Source organism: Solanum stenotomum, chromosome 7 (genome assembly GCF_019186545.1).
Source record: "Solanum stenotomum isolate F172 chromosome 7, ASM1918654v1, whole genome shotgun sequence".
In the NCBI taxonomy this organism is placed as follows: domain Eukaryota; kingdom Viridiplantae; phylum Streptophyta; class Magnoliopsida; order Solanales; family Solanaceae; genus Solanum; species Solanum stenotomum.
The window spans coordinates 1,657,794-1,677,316 of record NC_064288.1 but is presented as its reverse complement, the minus strand read 5'-3'; the positions used below and the strand labels follow the sequence as shown (position 1 = coordinate 1,677,316).

General features: G+C 32.4%; 1 protein-coding gene across 2 annotated transcripts; it reads left to right on the top strand.

Moving 5' to 3' along the window:
* Nucleotides 1-7,294: 7,294 nt before the first annotated feature.
* Nucleotides 7,295-13,060, top strand: LOC125870779 (tubby-like F-box protein 3). Of its 2 annotated transcripts, none has more exons than XM_049551291.1 (6): nt 7,295-8,306; nt 11,062-11,149; nt 11,360-11,489; nt 11,568-11,747; nt 12,074-12,553; nt 12,762-13,060. In XM_049551291.1, the coding sequence occupies exons 1-5, from the start codon at nt 7,983-7,985 to the stop codon at nt 12,540-12,542; spliced, it is 1,191 nt and encodes a 396-aa protein (XP_049407248.1). In that variant the 5' UTR covers nt 7,295-7,982; the 3' UTR covers nt 12,543-12,553; nt 12,762-13,060. The 2 variants fall into 2 exon arrangements, with proteins under 2 accessions (XP_049407248.1, XP_049407247.1); XM_049551290.1 differs by having other exon boundaries at nt 7,297-8,306; nt 12,776-13,060.
* The last annotated feature ends 6,463 nt before the right edge of the window (nt 13,061-19,523 follow it).

Below are 19,523 nucleotides of genomic sequence, written 5' to 3'. Positions count from 1 at the left end.
AAGTTCTCAGGGGTGGTTTACTTGAACTAATGTCTCTTTGTGTCTCATTCGTATTGGGATTTCAAGATTTTCAATCAAGTGAAAGAAACTCTCATTCTCTTCTCTCTCTAGCATTAAAGAGCTTTTTCTCTCTCTTTTTCAATGGATATTCGTATAGTGATTTCAAGATTTTCAATGAAGTCAAAGTAACTCTCCCTCTTTCGATTGCAACTTAGGTTTTTTAGGGTTTTATGTTGAAAATTTTGAATTTTTGATGTTTCTTGATTGTAATTCACAATGCAATTAATATTCTTTTGCTTTAGTGACTTCGTATGTTCAAGAATTTAAAAGGTCTTTGTGAATATTTTACCAGAATTCAACAATGTCTTTTGTTTAGTGAAGAAAGTTGTCTAATGAATGTTTTGTCACTACTTTTTAGGCTCTTTTTCAGAGTTTTAATTGTTTGTGGAATTTTTAAAAGTAAAATACTTGGTTAAGATCAATATTGATGAAGATCTTAAATTAAAAACCTAAAGAAAATTAAAGATTTAATCTAATGCTTTAGATTATTTCACTTTTTTTAGGGTGTTGGTGAGTAGGCTGGGAATGAATGACAGGTACATTAAGCAGTGCCTTAAGGTTTTTGAATGATTATCAAGATTTAGTCAGTGATTGTGGAAGATATTAAATTTAAATTTTAAGAAACTTAAAGATTTTGTTTAGTGTTTTAGATAACTTCACCTTTCGTTTTGTCAAAATTTTATTGGGTTGGTACATTATGCAGTGTGCTAAGGTGTCTAATAGTTAATAAGCTTTCATGGGTTATTTACTTGAACTAATCTCTCTCTGTATCTCATTCGTATTGTGATTTCAAGATTTTCAGTTTAGTAAAAGACACTCACCCTCTCTTCCCTCACTGGCATTAACGTAAGCTTCCTCTCTCTCTCTTTCAATGGATATTCTTATTGTGATTTCAAAATTTTCGATGAATTCAAAGAAACTCTCCATCTTTTGATTTCATCTTAGGTTCTTTAGGGTTTTATTTTGGAGAATGTTAACTCTTGAAGTTTCTTGATTGTAGTTCACAATGTAATTGATGTTCTATTTTCTTTAGTGATTTCATATGTTCAAGAATTTATAGTGTCTTAGTGATTTTGTTATCAAAATTCTACAATATCTTTTGTTTAGTGAAGAAAGTTGTCTGCTAGATGTTTTGATCTCTACTTTGGTAATGGTATGGAGTACCAGAGGGGATTTGCAAAGGCCTCATCTACTCAAATGTAACAGTAGCTCTTTGAGGGATTCAGGGATGCACTATTTCACTTCTACTATATTCATTTGTTCGTTCCAAGTGCCTATTGTTCTTGTAAATATGTTTACAAATTCATATATGTAGTTCCTTGACTTCAAATGTGTTATCTTTTAAAGTATTTTTGGAGATCAATAATCTCACTTGCTGAGTTTATCTTTATTTCTTATTCAGATTGTAAATGTACCTGAAGAGCATGAAAACATCCATGTGACAATACTATTCAGGTATATTGTGTCTATTTAATGTCTATTTTATCTGCTTTTTCTTTATAAAAATTGCAGGCTAACAATTTTGTGGAAAAAACACTTACCACTTGCTATTTGGATGGTAATATCGTTTAGTGCTTTTTAGAATCAATTGGATTAAGTTGGGATGGAAAATAAATCTCTACGAGGAAAGAATGTTTGGCAAAGGAAAATTAGATGTCAGATACTGACCTATTCAACAGCAAGAAACAGAACATCTTCAACTAGACTGTACATACGTTGGAAGGGCGAGTTCAAGTGATGATCTCACTCCATATGGACTCATATCTGAATTTGTGGGGGAGTTTCCAGTTTTAGTGAGTTTATCTTCACTGCATGAGGATTGGTTTGTTTACTATTTTTACATTTTTGCGATGTACTTTCTAGTTTCATGATTTTATCGGCTTTTTGAGAACTCCAACTGTGCTTAGGAGGTTGATAATCAACTTAAAAATAGTCGTATTATGATAAATCCTTGTAGTATTTGTTGAGATGATGACCTAATGAAAATGGCACATTACACCCGACTTTGATTGGATAGAGAACTTTGAGAGTTTATTCGTTTTACTTTTAGGTGCTATCTTGGACTTTTAACTGACATTAAATAGGGAAGACTAATAAACTCAATATGTTCTGTTAAAGGTATCCCCTTCCAATATTTGCCTTTTCTACCTTTCTTTGATTTTTTTTTCATGTTGACACCAGTAAAATCATCTTTACCCCTCTAGATTTGGAGCTAAAGGTACTGCTGCCACCTGCCAACAATTACATTATCAAACTTCTTCAAATGAACCTCCATTTTTTGTGGATTCTTTGCATTTATAGTCTAGATCGTAAGTACTCTTGAACTTGTAGCTTAGTATTCAGATATCTGATTTAAGTACCTTGACCTAGTTAAATGCTAAAATCTTACAATAGGTTTAAACATTGATAGAGAAGCCAACAAACTAATGAAAATAGAAAGTGTGAGGCTGTGTGTTTGTAAAACATCATTTACACATGTTGTAAAAAAGTCTTTTTGAGGTTAAACTTTCATGCCTTGACAAATTATTTGTTTATGATTTTTGGACTATCAAGACAAGGGAAAAAAATATGTAGGCCGCTTGAAGATAAAAGAGCATATTTAAAGCTTTTCACATTTCATATATATGGTTTCAAAGGCACGTATTTCATTTTTAAGCAGACTACATGGTTTCTCTTTTGTAATTTGGTTCACTTTTGCACTATCACCAGCATAGTTATTCAATTATAAACTTTTGGTGTTCATGTTTGTTTGCAGGCTGCTGACTTCAATGTCGAACATCTCAGCAAGGGGTTGTCTACATAGATGAGCCAAAAAGGTCCAAATATTCTTACTTTACGAATTTGGATAATTGACTTTAAAGTAATCGCTAGCGTGCTGTTTTCCCTTGCAGGGGTATGGGTTGTTAGCGTTTGGAGTAGACTTAGCCTTATGTTGTTTACTGCGTTTCTCGCATCGCATTACTTTCTTGTTGTTACTGTATCATTTGTTGATTATTCGCTATCGTTTGTTTTGGCTGGTATGTTGTATATATATTTCTCCTGTCTCTTAGATTTGTTGTTCTTGAGCTGAGGGTCTCCTGGAAACAGCCTCTCTACCTCTACGAGGTAGTGGCAAGGTCTGCGTACAATTTACCCTCCCCAGACCCCACCTAGTGGGATCTCACTGGGCATGTTGTTGTTGTTGTTGTTGACTTTAAAGTAATCATTCTCATCAGTCATCTGTATAGGCTGAGAGCCTTAACATTGGCAGAGATGTATCTGAGGAGGACTTCCAATAGGCGTTGTTGAAGATGCTTGAAGGAACTGTGAGTATTTATTGCAAATTGTTTGTTCTGTTCATTTCAATGGCCTATTACTCTTGTAAACATGTTTACAAATACATATTTGTAGTTTTTTTACTCCAAATGTGTTCTCTTTTGAAGCATTTTTTGGAGATCAATAATCTCACTTGCTGAGTTTATTTTTATTTCTTCTTCAGATTGTAAGTATACCTGACAATAGAGCTCGGAAGCATCCACATGGCAATACTATCTAAGTATACTACTAAATCTATAATTTCAGAGACTACCCTTAAAAACTGGAACTCGTCCCCGTATAAAGTACCTTACATCACATGCATAACACTTGAAAACATAGCAAAAAGGATAAAGAGTACTCTTAGATCTCTACCATAGCATAAAAATTTGACCTCAATAATTTTGGATTTCTTTGACAACTTGTGAACGGTTATAGTGAGAACTCCATGTTGAGAAACGGCAGAAATGGAGAGTAACGCTATTTATAGGATACAACCTCAGCATTATTCCATATTAGATCTACAACTTAAAGAAACAAACTTATTATTGTTCCATAATAGATTTAGAAGTCAAGGAAACAAATTCATTATTAATCCATATTAGATTAGGAGAGTATTGTTTGTGTTTAACTAGACTATTTAAGATGGCGATTTCAGTATTATGATATTTGGTATGTTTATTTTAAAATATAGTAATGTCAGAAGATATTGATATTTCTTAATTTTCAAGCTCGTGTACTAATCTCTTCTTATCAGCTAATTCTACTTTTTTCTAAATTACGAGTTTTTTTTAAAATAGAATTCAGTTTTAGAAGGTTAGTCAAACAAGTTCATGTTAATCAAAGAAAAATAACATTTTGGCTCTTCAAATGATAGAAGATTAAGACAGCAAATTCAGAATTTAAAGTTTCATTAATTTTACTTTGTGTATTATTATCAATTAGTCTTAAAATTACATATTTGGACTTCAGAGACACTTTTAATTAATAACCCTAATTATTAACCCTTTTTTGGACTCTGAGCCTTAACTTTTAGTCATAAAAAAAACTCTAAGTTCAAGTGAATTCATGCACCTTAATTTCAGGTTTATATTTAAATTTTTTTATCAACTAACTTTGATCCTTATCTTACCGACACTTCAACTGTCGATCAATTCCTTATCCCCTGTGTCAGGTGTCATCATAAAACTTCAATTATAATCATAAAAGTTATACCTAATTTATGTCAATCGACTTCATGCATCCTTGTAATTTCGTTGATAGTATCATTCTCTTTTTCTTCTCCTTTCTCCTTCTATATCGAAGTGAATTGTTAATTATTTGTGTCTTCTAAAAACTAGAAAGTATCTCACAAAATAATGATATTATTACTATCAGATCTTACGTCAATTGATTCATTGGCTCGAAAAGGAGATATATTCAGATCCTAATGAACTTTCTTTTTTCTTTTTCCTTCTATGAAAGTGATTTTTGTATTGTTATGACCAAATATGTTGTAGTTATGATGGTTTACGGTAATGGTTATAAAGGTTTGAAGGTGAAAATAATTGTTTGTATGGGGTGTTTTACTATATATATGCTAAAGTAGGTTTGGCGAATATTTAGTATATGTCAGGTGTATAGCATTATATATACACGTGACATACAAGTACATACACCGATATACAAGTGTATATATCATTTATGTACTAAATAAACTTGTCTAATTCAAGAAATTTTGAGATATTATATGTTTTTTGGTAGAGACATTTTTTCTAATAAAGTCAAGTCAGAAAGGATATCTTCATCTTAACCGAAAAGCATATATTAAAAAAAACATCCTCAAAATACTGTGTAAATGCAAGATATATTATGCATCAAAGCTTTCAGCATTTCTCGATTACTACATTCTTTCTTATCTTTGAGCGTCTGAATATCCATCAATTTACTCTACAAGTATATACAACTCAAACCATATATTGTGTGTCGTAAAAATCCGACCATTAATGTAATAGTCATATCTATCATATATCGACTTCATGCATCTTCATAATCAGTGGCGGAATCAAAATTTTGATTAAAAGGTGTCAAAATATAAAGAAGTAAAATCATGTATAGAAATCAAGGATTGTCAATATGTGATATATATATAATATTTTTACCTAACTACACTGTAATTTCTGAGTGTTTAAGAAAATGTGGGTCCGCCACAATTCGTAATTCCACCGACGACATCATTTTCTAAATTATGAGTGAGTCCTCAAAGATGTAAAACAAAAGTCCTCAAAGATGTAAAACAAAAGTCCTTTTTATAAGTTGTCAAACAAGTTGCTAATCAAAGAGAAAATATTTTGACTTTTCAAATTATAGAAGATTAAGATAACAACGGATCCAAAATTTAAAGCTTCATTAATTTATTTTATGTGTTCTTATCACCAAAGTCATTATATTCTTAAAATTACATATTTGGACTTTAAAGATACTTCTAGTTAATAACGCTAATTATTAATTTATTTTTTGGACTTTGAACTCTAATTTTTTTAGTACAAAAAAAAAAAATTGGGCTCAAGTGAAGTCATGCACTCTAATTTATGGCATGCACCTATTTTGCATCAGCTTGTATGAATGAATATAATTTATGCCAACTCATTAGGTTTAGGGTGAGGTGGGGGTCATCAAAAAGAAAAAAAATAAAATATTTTCATAATTAATTGTGAATATTCTAACTGAGCAGCATGTTTTAGAATTGAGGTGAAAGTAGATGTAGACTAGGTAGGATAAAATACATCCTTATCAAAACTGATCTTGTTCGATACATGTCGATGAGGGGGCTCCAAAAGGAGAAGAGACAAATGAGAGATTTTCATATCATATGAGGAAATGTGTTTTCTAAGTATCAACTTTAATTTAAAGATATTTTTAATTAATAACCCAATATAATTATATTTTTCAAAATATAGAAATTTAAGAAATATAGATATTTCTTAATTTCAGGCTCATATCTAATCTTTTCTTATTAGCTATTCCTAATCCTTATCTTACAAGCACTCTAACCGTACACCAATCCCCTATTTACAACCTTTGTTATAAAACTCCGACTGTTGTCATAATAATCACATTTATCTTTTGTTGATTTCATACATCTTTGTAACTTTTTCGATGCTATCGTTCTTTTTTTTTTTTCCTTTCTCCTTCTATTGTATCAAAGCAAATTATTAATAAACTTTTTCCTACAAAAGAACTTGAAAGTGCCTCACAAAATAATGACGTTGTGACTATCAGATCTTACTAACGCCAATTCATTTGCTAGAAAAGGAGATACATTCTGATCCTAATGAACTTTTTTTTTCTTCTTTTCTTCTATGAAAATTGATTTTTGTATTGTTATGACCAAGTATATTGTAGTTATGATGGTTTACGGAAATGATTATAATGATTTGAAGGTGAAAATAATTATTTGTATGGTGAATCTCACTATAAGAGTATGTTTGGCAAAATTTTAGTATATAACAAGTGTATAGTATTATATATACAATGCTATACAGATGACATTCACTAAGTACATACACTGATATACAAGTGTATATATCATTTATGCACTAGATAAAGCTTGCGTAATTAAAAAAAAATTAGAGATATTATACTTTTTCTTGATAGAGAATTTTTTTTCAATAAAGTCAAGATCTTAAACGACGAATATATATAAAAAAACCTACAATACTTCTCCAAAATCCTGCATAAATATAAGATACTTTATGCATCAATCTCAAAAGCATTTCTAAATTACTATATTTTTTCTTATCTACTGCGTTTAAATATCTATCAATTTACACCGCAAGTATATATCACTTAAATCTTCTAGAGGGTTAGTTTAGACATTTCAAGTAGTATATCCTACCCAAAGAGGACTCAATGCTTATATGAGACAAAAGGGAACAGCACATACCAACAACACTTGCTGTCACTATGAAGCCCAAAAACTAAAGAAGAATTTGCTTTTTTTCAACAAAACCTACCAACCCTAACCCCTAAAATCCCTCTATCTACTCCTATACCTGCCTTCCTGCCAAAGTTCTCTAATCCCAAATGATGTTCAGACATGAAACTCTAGGACCCATTTCAGCTGTATGTTTCTATGTACATTCAATGTATCTCATCACAGATTTCTAGATCTGTATATCTGCTGATCATGGATCAGTGCTTTTTCAAATCTTGAATTCATGGTGTAGATTGAGTTTTGTGGATCTGTAAATGTAGAATTGCAGCTTGGGTGTGTTTAATTTCATCATTTGGAGGGACATTTTGGTGGGTTTCTCTTATCTTGTTTGTTTGGTGTATGACTGCTAGGGTTTCTCCATTTTATCCAAGATTGAAGCTTTTTTAATCAAAGATTTGATTTTTATTATCAAAGATTGGATCTTTTGCTTTACAGATGGTTGGTTATCAACAGAGAACTGACTTTATTTATGGGGTTTATCAAGTAACAGGATCTGGGTACTAGGTGCAGGAGGATTTTGGGTTTGGTACAAAATTCCCATAAAAAATTGGTTCTTGAAAAGGTGAATTAGGTTGCATTGGGTGTCACTGTTGAGGAAATTTTTTAAACCAGTGTTGTATAGTTTATTGTCTGTTGAAGTATTGGTGTTAACATGTCCTTCAAGAGTATGATTCAGGACATGAAGGATGAGTTTGGGAGCATTTCGCGGAAAGGATTTCGCTCTAGGTCACATAGGGTGGTTCAGGATTGTACGGTGACACTCGATGCTTTGAGGCAAAGTTGTTGGGCTAATATGCCGCCTGAGCTATTGAGAGATGTCCTAATGAGGATTGAGGAGTCCGACTCTGATTGGCGTCCGAGGAAAAATGTGGTTGCGTGTGCTGGTGTTTGTAGGAGTTGGAGAGAAATAATGAAAGAAATTGTCAAAACACCCGAAGTTAGCGGGAAATTGACGTTCCCAATCTCCTTGAAGCAGGTTCGTCTCTTGTTTTATAAACTATTAGTGTTGCAGTGTATGTATGCCTTTGCATTCTTGTTGTTTTGTTTTATGTTAGTTTGACTGAACGTAGTTATCTGCATTGGGGATGAACCTTATAGTTGATGTTATATCTACTACTGTTGTTAGAAAAGCATTTGTTTACTTAATAAACAAGCTACGATATCATCTAGACATGATAAGTGTTGCATTTAGAAAGTCTCTATTTTGCCGTAGAAGGCAATATTTAGTAGGGATAATTACCTGACAGAGCAACGTCAACCCTCTAATTACCCCTTATAGTGATAGTTTTAAAAAAAATACCAAACATAGCTGTACTTTGGATTTTGTAGCAAATCCCTAAAAGTATACCCTAGCTTCCCCCACTCTTCTCTTTTTCCCTTCCATTCCCATGTTCTTCTTTGTTGATGTCCATTGATTTAGACTCCCCCTCCTTCGCTCCTCTTTACTCTTTTTTGTCATTTCCTTTTTTTCAAATGATTTTCAAAGTTGTAGCTAGAATGTTGATGTGTTGTATCTGGAATGTTTATGGGCATGTGCATAGGAGGTGCATTGACGCCCTAGTGAGAAGGTGCGGGAGGTTGGTGGTAGGGGGGACGCAGAAGAATATAGGTAGGTTGAAAAAGTATTGGGTAGAGATGATTAGATAGGATATGACACATCTTCATATTACCGAGTACATGACTCTAGTTAAGGAGTAGAAGCCGTGTTTAGGGTAGAAGGTTAGTAGGGGTTAAATGTTGTCTCTTCATGCGAAGGTTTAGACTTGTTATGGTCTGTTGTGGTACTTGTCGTACCCTTGTAGTTTTTGTCAATGTTGTTTATTGTGTTTCAATTATCACTCTCTTTCGGTTATTATTGTATTTTTCTCGTAAACTTTACATTCTTTTCTTATTAAGGATTATGTTTTCTTCATTGGTTTCTTCTTCTTTTACTTGGATTTGATACATCTGAGCAGATGATCTTTTGGACATAGCCTCTCCACGACTTAGTGGAAAGGTGTGTACACTTACTCTCCTCAGACCCCACTTAGTGGAATTTCATTGAGTATGTTGTTGTTGTAACGAAATACTGAATGAATGCAAGTACAAAAGTTACAACAACAACATACTTACTGAAATTCTACAAAAGGGGTCTAGGAAGGGTAGAGGTTGTTTCCAAAAGACTCTCAACTCAATTGTAGCAAATTCAAGTACAAAGAAGAAGAAAACAATGTCAAAAACATAACAACTAACAAGGAAAGCGGTGGAAAGCCTACAAGACCAACAAAATAAAGGGATAATTGAAACACAGTAAACAACAGACGATGATAGATATCAAAAGCAAGAACTACAATAATACGACTAGTACAACAACAAATACCAACAAGCCTAAACCCGCGAAAAAACAAGACAACACTCCACTTCTAACCTTTTACCCTAGTACACGCATCTTCCACACCATCCTATCTAAGGTCATGTCATCGATAACCTGAAGTTGTATCATGCTCTGTCTAATCACCTCTCCCCAATACTTTTTTAGCCTACCTCTCCTCGTACCTACTATAATCAACCTCTCGCACCTCCTTAGTTGGGCGTCTGCGCATACCCTCTTCACATGTCCAAACCAGCTCAATCATACTTCCCTCATCAAAGAAAGTTACAAAGAGCGAAACTATACTCTTCTTTTTAGAAGGGGTGGTTACTCCAGTTGAAATGTCAAAGCAAATAGCTATTTTGAGCAACCATAACTTAGTTTGAACCAAATAGCAAACCTCATAAATCCTCAGTAGTCAGTACACGTGTAGATCGTTATTCACAACAAGAGATGGGAGATAGCTTAGTTTGAACCATATAGCAAACCTCAGTAGTTTGTACGGCGTACGCCTGTAGATCTATTAAATCCTTATTTACAGCAAGAGATGGGAGATCTTTTGACCTTTATTACATTCTCATTTAAGTTTAACATTCATGCTCCCATTAGATTACTCTGTAGCACATTCAAGGTATTTTTATGGTATGCTTCATTCATGATAAATGTTTGTAACATGTTATATGACCATAAACAACTATAGACCTGCAACCTACTGCATTCTTATACACTTGAGTGAAGATTCTGCTGAAGTAGTGTGGAAGACATTCTCAACTTAAGGCAGGGTTGTTATTTATTTTGTGCGAGAGTAACTCCAACTGGAACTTTAGCGGCATTTGGAAAGGTCCCGTGTTCTACAACATTTAACTTTTGTAAATAACAACTATTGACTGATTATGCATTCAATGCACTCGAAAGGGGGGAGGGTAGGAGGGAGGTAGAGAACAAACAGACGGAACAATTATTGCAACATCCATGAAGAGAGATGATTATAGCTTATGAATACAATATGCTCAGTATATGCTTTATATATACCAAGGACTGAAAAATTATGTCAACCTACAAGAAACCTTTTGGAATGATATTTTGCTAAGACTGCTAGCAACTATGTCTGTTGGAATTACTACTGAATGGTTGTTCTTTCTCAAGCTTTATCGACTTATCATCTAAGCTATATTTTACTTGTATTTGTTGCTCATACCACTTTGAGCTGATGGAACAAAACCAGTTGCTGCACACGATTAATTTATGCTTTTATATATTGTTCTCTAACATTTACATTCCTGTGTCCTATTTCCCTTTTCCCAGTTAAAGTATGCAAACTAGAACAATTTTTATCTGCTTGCAAATCATAGTGAATGATCACTTTCTCCTCTTCCTGCAGCCTGGTCCAAGAGACAAGCTTGTTCAATGTTTCATCAGAAGGAACCGCAGCTCACAGACATATCACCTCTTCCTTAATTTAAATGAAGGTGAATAAGCATTTAGTTCATTTTCACTTCTTTCTTTCTAGGTGTATTAAGCACCCTTCTTGTATCTTTTCCTTTTCAGTGTATCTTTTGGTACAATCAGATCATCGGAGGCTTCCTTTGCTATACCTGCACCTATATAGGATTTCTTTGCTTATATTATTCAGGCTAAATGATATTGCACTGACCTTCACTACTTGGCTTTTCATACAGTTGCTAACGATGATGGTAAGTTCCTTCTTGCTGCTCGGAAGTGTAAAAGGCCAACATACACAGATTACATCATTTCTTTAAATGCTGAAGATGTTTCCAAGGGTAGCAGCACCTACATTGGGAAGCTGAGGTTTGTCGCGCTAGTACGTCATTTGTTACTTTACAGACATCTTGCTGACTGCTTTCTCCTTGCTGAACTTTGTAACAGATCCAACTTCTTGGGGACCAAGTTCACTGTCTACGATGCACAACCATCTAATGCAGGAGCTAAAGTCAGTAAATGTCGCTCTACTAGGTTTGTTGGGATGAAACAAGTCTCTCCAAGAATACCCACTGGCAACTATCCTGTAGCTCACATCTCATATGAGTTGAATGTCCTGGGGGCTAGGTAAGAGATAGTTCCTTTTGTGTGCTTTTATCTACAGGAATGTCCAATAAAGGAAATACTCCCTGCATGTCTAACTGGCTGGCATCGTTCATTCTTCAGTTGTCCATAAAATCCAATTCGCTCTTCTAAAAAGAACATAAAAGTTAGTGTCAGTTCATACCAAAAAGTAAATGTCAAGATTAATTTAATAAGTTTTTGGTGTCATAAGAATATTACACTTTTAGAGGTTGAAAACAGAATGGCTACTTTTCTTCCTGATTGAAGAAAGGGTGGTTGTCTACTTGTCTTTCACTTGCCAATTGAAATAAATTGTTTATTTGTGTCAGGGGGCCCAGGAGGATGCTGTGTATCATGGATGCAATTCCGGCTTCTTCTATTGAACCTGGGGGCTTAGCCCCTACGCAAACAGAATTTGTTCCGGTGAATGTAGATTCCTTCCCCTCCCTCCACTTTTTTAGATCAAAATCAACTCGCGTGGATAATTTCTCATCCGGGCCTTTACCAAGTCCAAAAGATGAAGTTCTAACTTTGAAGAACAAAGCTCCTAGGTGGCACGAGCAACTCCAATGCTGGTGTCTTAACTTCAATGGCCGGGTGACAGTCGCTTCTGTAAAAAACTTTCAGCTAGTTGCTTCTCTCGGGGATGGAGCTGGACAGGAAAATGAGAATGTTATTCTCCAATTTGGGAAAGTGGGAGAGGATTTGTTCACCATGGACTATCAGTATCCTATCTCTGCATTTCAGGCATTCGCTATCTGCCTCAGTAGCTTTGACACCAAAATTGCTTGCGAATGATGAGATAACAGGTGCTTCTTCTGTAACCTTCTTCTCGAAAAAACCATCATTTGATGTTATGTGCTCACTTTGATATGATTCTAGTGGAACAATAAATGTCCTTTATACCTTAATTGATGTGTACCATTTGGTAATTAATTAACTGATAAAACGACTGTCCAAGACTATTGTGTTGTCTGTAATGTATATACAATCTCTCATTTCTGTAATGATCGGTAGACTGAATCGTGCAGGTTCTGCTAGAAGTACTGAGGTGTTTGGATTGGGAGATTGCACTAACCCTATTTACGTTGGTTACTGAACTAACGCTCAGTTAAATTGCAGTAGGTATGTTTGTTGTTGAGGATTAATCACCCGTTCTTCATGCTCTTGGACCTTTCGTTTCTTGGATTTTTGTAAATAGACAAGGATGTTTTCACAGTTTGGTTCATCCAACTTAACTATTTCTGTTAGCACAATGTTGAACTGTAATACATATTGCACCTATCTCCTGTGTGAGATGTACTTTCATTTCTGAATTTTTGTGTTCTTTCTCATATAGTTCAGAACTGTATTATCTCATTTTGTTTTTATAACCAAGGAATTTTTGAATGAGACGCGAACTCCACGTAGAGATAAAAGACCAATGTTAGCCAAACAGGCTAGACATTTTGGCCATCTTCTCCTTTAGAGTGGGTCTGAGTTTCGTGTAGTTTGGGAATCGATTGGTGATCTCCTTGTATGAATTTGGTTAAATCTTCTCTCATTATCTAGTTATTGGAATTTGAGTTAAGCTCAAATATCATATCTTTACATGGTTAGGTACGTGTAACGTCCTTGTCTGGGATCCCATATTATATTGCCATGCTCGACATGTCGAGTTTGCAGTTGGACCACGGGGTTTTAGAGTGGTTTATAGTTCCACATTTATTGGGAATAGACGGATGGTCTTCTTTTATGAACTTGGGACAAACCTTTCCTAATGAATTAGGTTTTTTTAATTAAGTTAGGTTCGAGTATCATATCTTTTATTGTATAAGCTCCACTTCTATATTAAACTGACGCAAAGGCGGCTTATAAGACGGTATTGCCAATATTCATGTGTTGATTCAAACAATCATTCATTATTACTGTAAAATGATATATATTTCCCTTAAAATTTATGCAACTCATTGGTTATTGGATGCTTTGTCCCATTTACTTTAACCCAAATTTCATTGGCCATTTTAAAATTTTGCCCTCACATCATGATCTTTTAGGTTTCGGACAAGTAAGGACATGTATCATAGAGTCGAGATTCAGGTCTAAACAGTGGGAGATAATTAAGAACACTTTTCGGTTGTGGTGCTGGCATCAATATCTCTGACTTGAAAAAGGAGAGTTTAGGATTTTAAAGAAGTTATTTTTAAAATATATTTAAAAAATTAATGGTTCAATAAATTGAGTTGTTATGTATATCAGATTAATAAAAAAAAATTGATGGACAAACGCGCATAGAATCATCTGTTTAGTGAGCAGTTTTGTGCCCTTACTATTAGAGCTAGTAAAGTTCAATTAGGATATGGCTACCGACAAGTGGAAGATAAATTAAAATGGGTGTGGTGACTGGTGCTGAACAAAACCAATTAATAGGAAATGGAAATGGGTCTCTCTGGAACACTGTTCTAAAATTAAGAGACCAAACTGCAAATCCACCAGATACAACTGTGGTTCAACAATTTGCTGTCAGTAGTGTATCACCATCTAACATCATATACATTGTCAATATAAAAAAAAAAATTGATCATATTATGACAATTAAGGATATATATATGATGAAGTTAAGATTTGGGTTCAATTAGCAGGAGGTAATTTAGAATACTTTTTTATCGTGATGGAATTGCACCAAAGATCAATCCATAGCCTATTGTTATTTGTCTTGGTAATTGCCGAATTACATGCAGCATAGTATTGATTTACGTAGGTGGAGTTAACGGTAACACTGAAAGTTTGAAGACATGCCGTAGAGTTCAAGAGTTTCAAGTTAAGCAGTAGTAAAACAAAGTATCTGAAGTGTAAATTCAGCTTTGTAACCCAGAGATGGAAATGAAGATTAATTCACAGGTCATACAAACAGAGAAAGTTTCAAGTATCTTGAATAAATAATTTAAAGAGATTTGAAAATTGATGATGATATCACACATAGTACTAGTGTAGGGTGGGTGAAATGGACGTGACCTTTCACGTATCGTAGTAGGAACGTATTACCAAGATTTAAAAGATAAATTCAATAAAATGGTGGTCAGACAACATTGTTATATGAATCGAGTCATAATATTGTTGAGTTAAGAACCACCCCACACATTTAGAAGATAAAAGATAACGGAGATAAGAATACCAAAACGAATGTATGAATATTATAAGTCACTTAATCTTTAATTTGTACCAATAAATTTACTCAACTATTCTTTTGTTTCTCTGAAAGTCATTTATCACCGGAAAATTTGTTGTTTGGTGGGATATATTAGAAATTTTAATATACATATTAGTTATGCATCTTATTCAATGTTATAGTGTGTGTAATGAATACATACCTAAACATACGCACTTAATATACGAAACCAAACACAACATAAAATTTCAACATAATTAATCTCAACGATACTAATACATCATACTCAATATTATACTTGTACAATCTAACAATATAATTAGTTATCTCACCATATACTATATAAAAAGACTTATATCATCATCGTAGTACATATAATAATTTCATATGTACAACAATTTAAGAGTATGAAATGCAACAACTTACTATATAAGCAATAGCACAAATAGAGGCCTCAGATTAACTCAGAAGAAATAAACTAAATAGGCAAATGACTTGTGAGCACAAAATTAACATAAAAAATTTCACATTTCAAACACAAGTAGTATAGCCACAGACTATAATATCACAGCTGGAATTGAGTATAGTGACGTAGACTTTATTATAAGGTCGGTAGAAACACTATTTCCGATAAACCTTCAAATAGCAATTCACTCGATACACATCGAAGAATAAAGAAACTACTTTGGCCTCAGATTAGCATATTGGCACATTTATCATAGCAACAACAACCCCATGGAAACAACCATAGGTGCGCAAAAAAGGATGTTGTTGCCGCTCGTGCAAATATTTTTGTCATCACTGGCCATAATCCTCCAAAACAAACCAAAAATGAAAAATTAAGCAAGCAAATAACAAAAATTTACGAATATAAAACTCGATTAGTAAAAATCATATGATAGATTACGATTAGACTATTAAATAACTCATGAACTTATAATTCAATAAACTGTGGAGTGCAGCAAATGAGAGGCGAAAGCTTCAATTTTCGAATTAGGGTTAGGGGTTTTAGTAAGAGGAAGAAGAAGATATAGGTGCTCAAAATAGGAAGCCTATTAGGCCCAAATGGATTTGAACTGTATTGCTTGTTTGGCCCCTTTTTTTTAAGTGACTTTTAAGTAGAATTTTATTTTTTTTGGAAAAACTACGTAATTACACAAATATTCCTGTAAAAACTACTAGTATGAAATAATTATATATTGTCTCACTAGTTAATAACTTCATATTATATTTAAGCATCAATCTTTCGTATTTCAAGTTAGATACATGTATCAAAAATAGTAGATACGTGTATCAAGGATAGCATATACATTCTGAAAATACAAATACATAGGGATATAGGCAAGCGAGAGAGAGTCAATGTATCCCAGATACATGTGAATCACACTAGATACATGTATTCAGAATAAGAGAGACATTCTAGAAACATTTTTATTTTTAAATACATATACATAGGGAGAGATGCGAGCAAGGGAGTTAGTGTATCCCAAATACATGTGAATCACGCTTGCAGTGTATCTGAAATAAATTATACCTAATTTGACTCGCATGCATCTAGTGAAGTAAATTTGGTATAGAAGAAAGTTTTGAAAATTATAATAAAGGTTCGTAAGGCCAAACTAGTGAGATTAGTGTTGTTTGCTTAAAGTTTTTTAGAAAAATAAGAATAAAAGTAAATATAGGGGCTCAATTACAGGGTTTGGTGGGAAAATATGGTTTTCTAAAGAGTAAGTTTTAGGTTTAGTAAACGTAAAAATCATATTAGCACTCTATATCTATAATTTTGCTTTTTGTGCTCCATATCAAACATAATTTGCTTTGGAGCATCAGATTTGTATAAATCACAGGCAGGCATCTCGTTTGTATAAAAGCGCAGCGATTGTATATGTATATCGGTTAGATAATTATATATATGTAACTACTATGTATATGTATCAATGATTGTGTTTGTATATCTGCATAAAATTTCAATTTATATACAATTGAATCGAAATAAAATATCAAATCTCTCTCTCTCGCATTATACAACACAAATTATACATTGTAAATTGTATAATTTGTGTTTGTATAAGGCGAGAAAGAGAGAAAGGCAAAAGAGAACTGGTAGAGAAAGATCTGTAATTGTATATAATTATAAGTCTATAGAACGAAAATATATGTATTTATATTCGTATATACAGTTTTCTATCTCTTTATACAAACACAAACGCAATTTATACATTTGTGTTTGTATAAGAGAGGCGAGCGAGATTTCTGGAGAGTGGCGAGCGAGATTACTGGGGAGAGAGGTGAATGGCAAAGTGTTTACTATGAATTAGAATTAAATAAAATTATGGTTATATCATTTATTTTGAATTAATAGTTTGTTATTTCATACAATTTTTCCTTTTTAAAAAACCTAGCAATACCTTCTTTTTTCAAAATATGTACAATCCGGTAGAAATAAGTATATAGTTGGCATATAGAAAATACACAATTATATTATTGTATGTTTTTTGTATGTATTTGTCTTGTACTGGTACATTGAACAGACATCTAACATTAAAAATATACACAATTTATTATTATTATTCCTCTTCGATTTTCATTTTCAAATTCCAACTATAGTCAACTATAATCATCACCAAATTACTTCAAAAAATAGACATATAAATTCGATAGATATTCTTAATCTTTCCAACAAAACCAAATCTAAGGTAATAACAATTTCACAATATTCGATTTTTGAATTCAAAGCTTTTTAATGGTTATCTAAAGTCTTTAATGTAGTTTACAACTTTGGAAGTGTTTAGAGTCCCATTTCTTAATTTTTCTATTATTCTACTATAATTGATGAAGTATAAGTACCCAAGATAATTGTAATCAATACTTATAAATAACTTATCCTATTATTTAGTTTGCGATGAAAAGGTAAAAAAAATCAGGCGATTTAAACACAGGAAATATTTTCAATCGATATTTAAAATTTATTTTCATTGATATGAAAAATGTTTTATGGAGTAGTATGTTTGGACATCATTTTATAATTTGATCCACTTTTTCAGTACTCTAATCGTTACAAAAGATTCCATCAATATTAATCGTTACTCAATAATAATAATAATAATAATAAGCTTTTTATAAGGGGGTAATTCATAAATCTTGTTCTAAGTAACTTAAACCTGAATTTTACTCATTCATAAACATTGTACTAGAAATTATGTGTACTCAAAGTTTTTAACCTTCAAGGATCTAATAAGTGTTAAATTGACTTTTCTAGTGACATTATCGATTAATTGCATCAAGATCAGTATAATTTCATATCTTATCTTATTTGTAATTGATGCCGCAATTATTTGTTTGTTAATTATCTCTCATTATGCAATTCATCTTTCAAGCAAGTTAGTTATAATTTCGTTATCCGATAAATGTATATATTGTTAAGTCCCGTATATGAATTCAACTCATGTATCATTTTGAGAGCAAACAATATTCAGCGTAGTTATCATTAGACTACTCATAAATCATACCAAATCGTTACAATTATTTATATAAATCATGGAATGCACCAACCTATATTCTAAGGTCAAATATATCATTTATCTAACCTGTTAAATAAAATATGCTTATTTTTACCAACTATAAAAAAAAAATAGCAATCTCACTTATACAACCAAGCAATTTTCTTGAAAGAAGTTGGATAAAAAAGGTATGGGTCTCCAAGAGGATCAATATGGACCCAATGATATATTGAAATATGTGACGCTCAATATTTTGGCAAAAAGATCTTTTAAAACTTTTTCTAAAAATGTAGTTAAACTTGTTTTTCAAAACTATTTTTGTGGTTAAATCATTTCTAATACTCCCTCCGTCCACTTTTAATTGTCATGTTGCATTTTTCGAAAGTTAATTTGACTAATTTTTAAAGTGAAATTAGATTACATTAATTCGATATTTTAAATAAAAAATTTAGATATTCAATAACTATATGGAAAGTACTATAAATTGCAATTTTTTGCATATCAATATGATGAAAAAAATACATTATAAAATATTAGTCAAAATTCTTATATATTATTTGACTCTAAAAAGGAAAATCATGACAATTAAAGGTAGACGGAGGTAGTACTAAGGATATACTTTTTTTGGAAATAGTCACAAAATTTCTCAATCATTGTTCTCAAAAAAAAATTAGATCTCCTATAACTAGATCAAAACGAAATAAAAAAATCACCTAAATCACTAAAATAATTATACATAAAGTAATTCATGGTTTATTTGCAATGAGCATTTTTAGTCTATTTATAAGAAAATCCATAATCACTCTAAAAATAAGTTACGTTGAGTTAGTTAAAATCAAGCTAATATAAAAGTATCTTGTGCATAACCTATAAAATTTTGATCGGATTGAACTGATCATCAATTTTATAAGTCATATTTAACACACCATAGGCAAAACACAAAACAATATCTTGGATTTATGTAAGATCATAAAATATTTATTATTCATATAAATCTCCCGTTTAAAAAAAAATAACTAAAAGACGATACATATCTTTATAAAAAATTGGACAATTCACAATAACAACTAATTACTAACTTGATTGAGATACCATGAGTGAAATTCTATTTAAAGATTTACTCTCTCGTCA

Coding starts and splice junctions, on each gene's coding strand:
- LOC125870779 (XM_049551291.1), top strand. CDS start 7,983: ATGTCCTTCAAGAGTATGATTCAGGACATGAAGGATGAGTTTGGGAGC. Junction 8,307..11,061: donor TCCCAATCTCCTTGAAGCAG/GTTCGTCTCTTG, acceptor CTCTTCCTGCAG/CCTGGTCCAAGAGACAAGCT. Junction 11,150..11,359: donor CTTCCTTAATTTAAATGAAG/GTGAATAAGCAT, acceptor CTTTTCATACAG/TTGCTAACGATGATGGTAAG.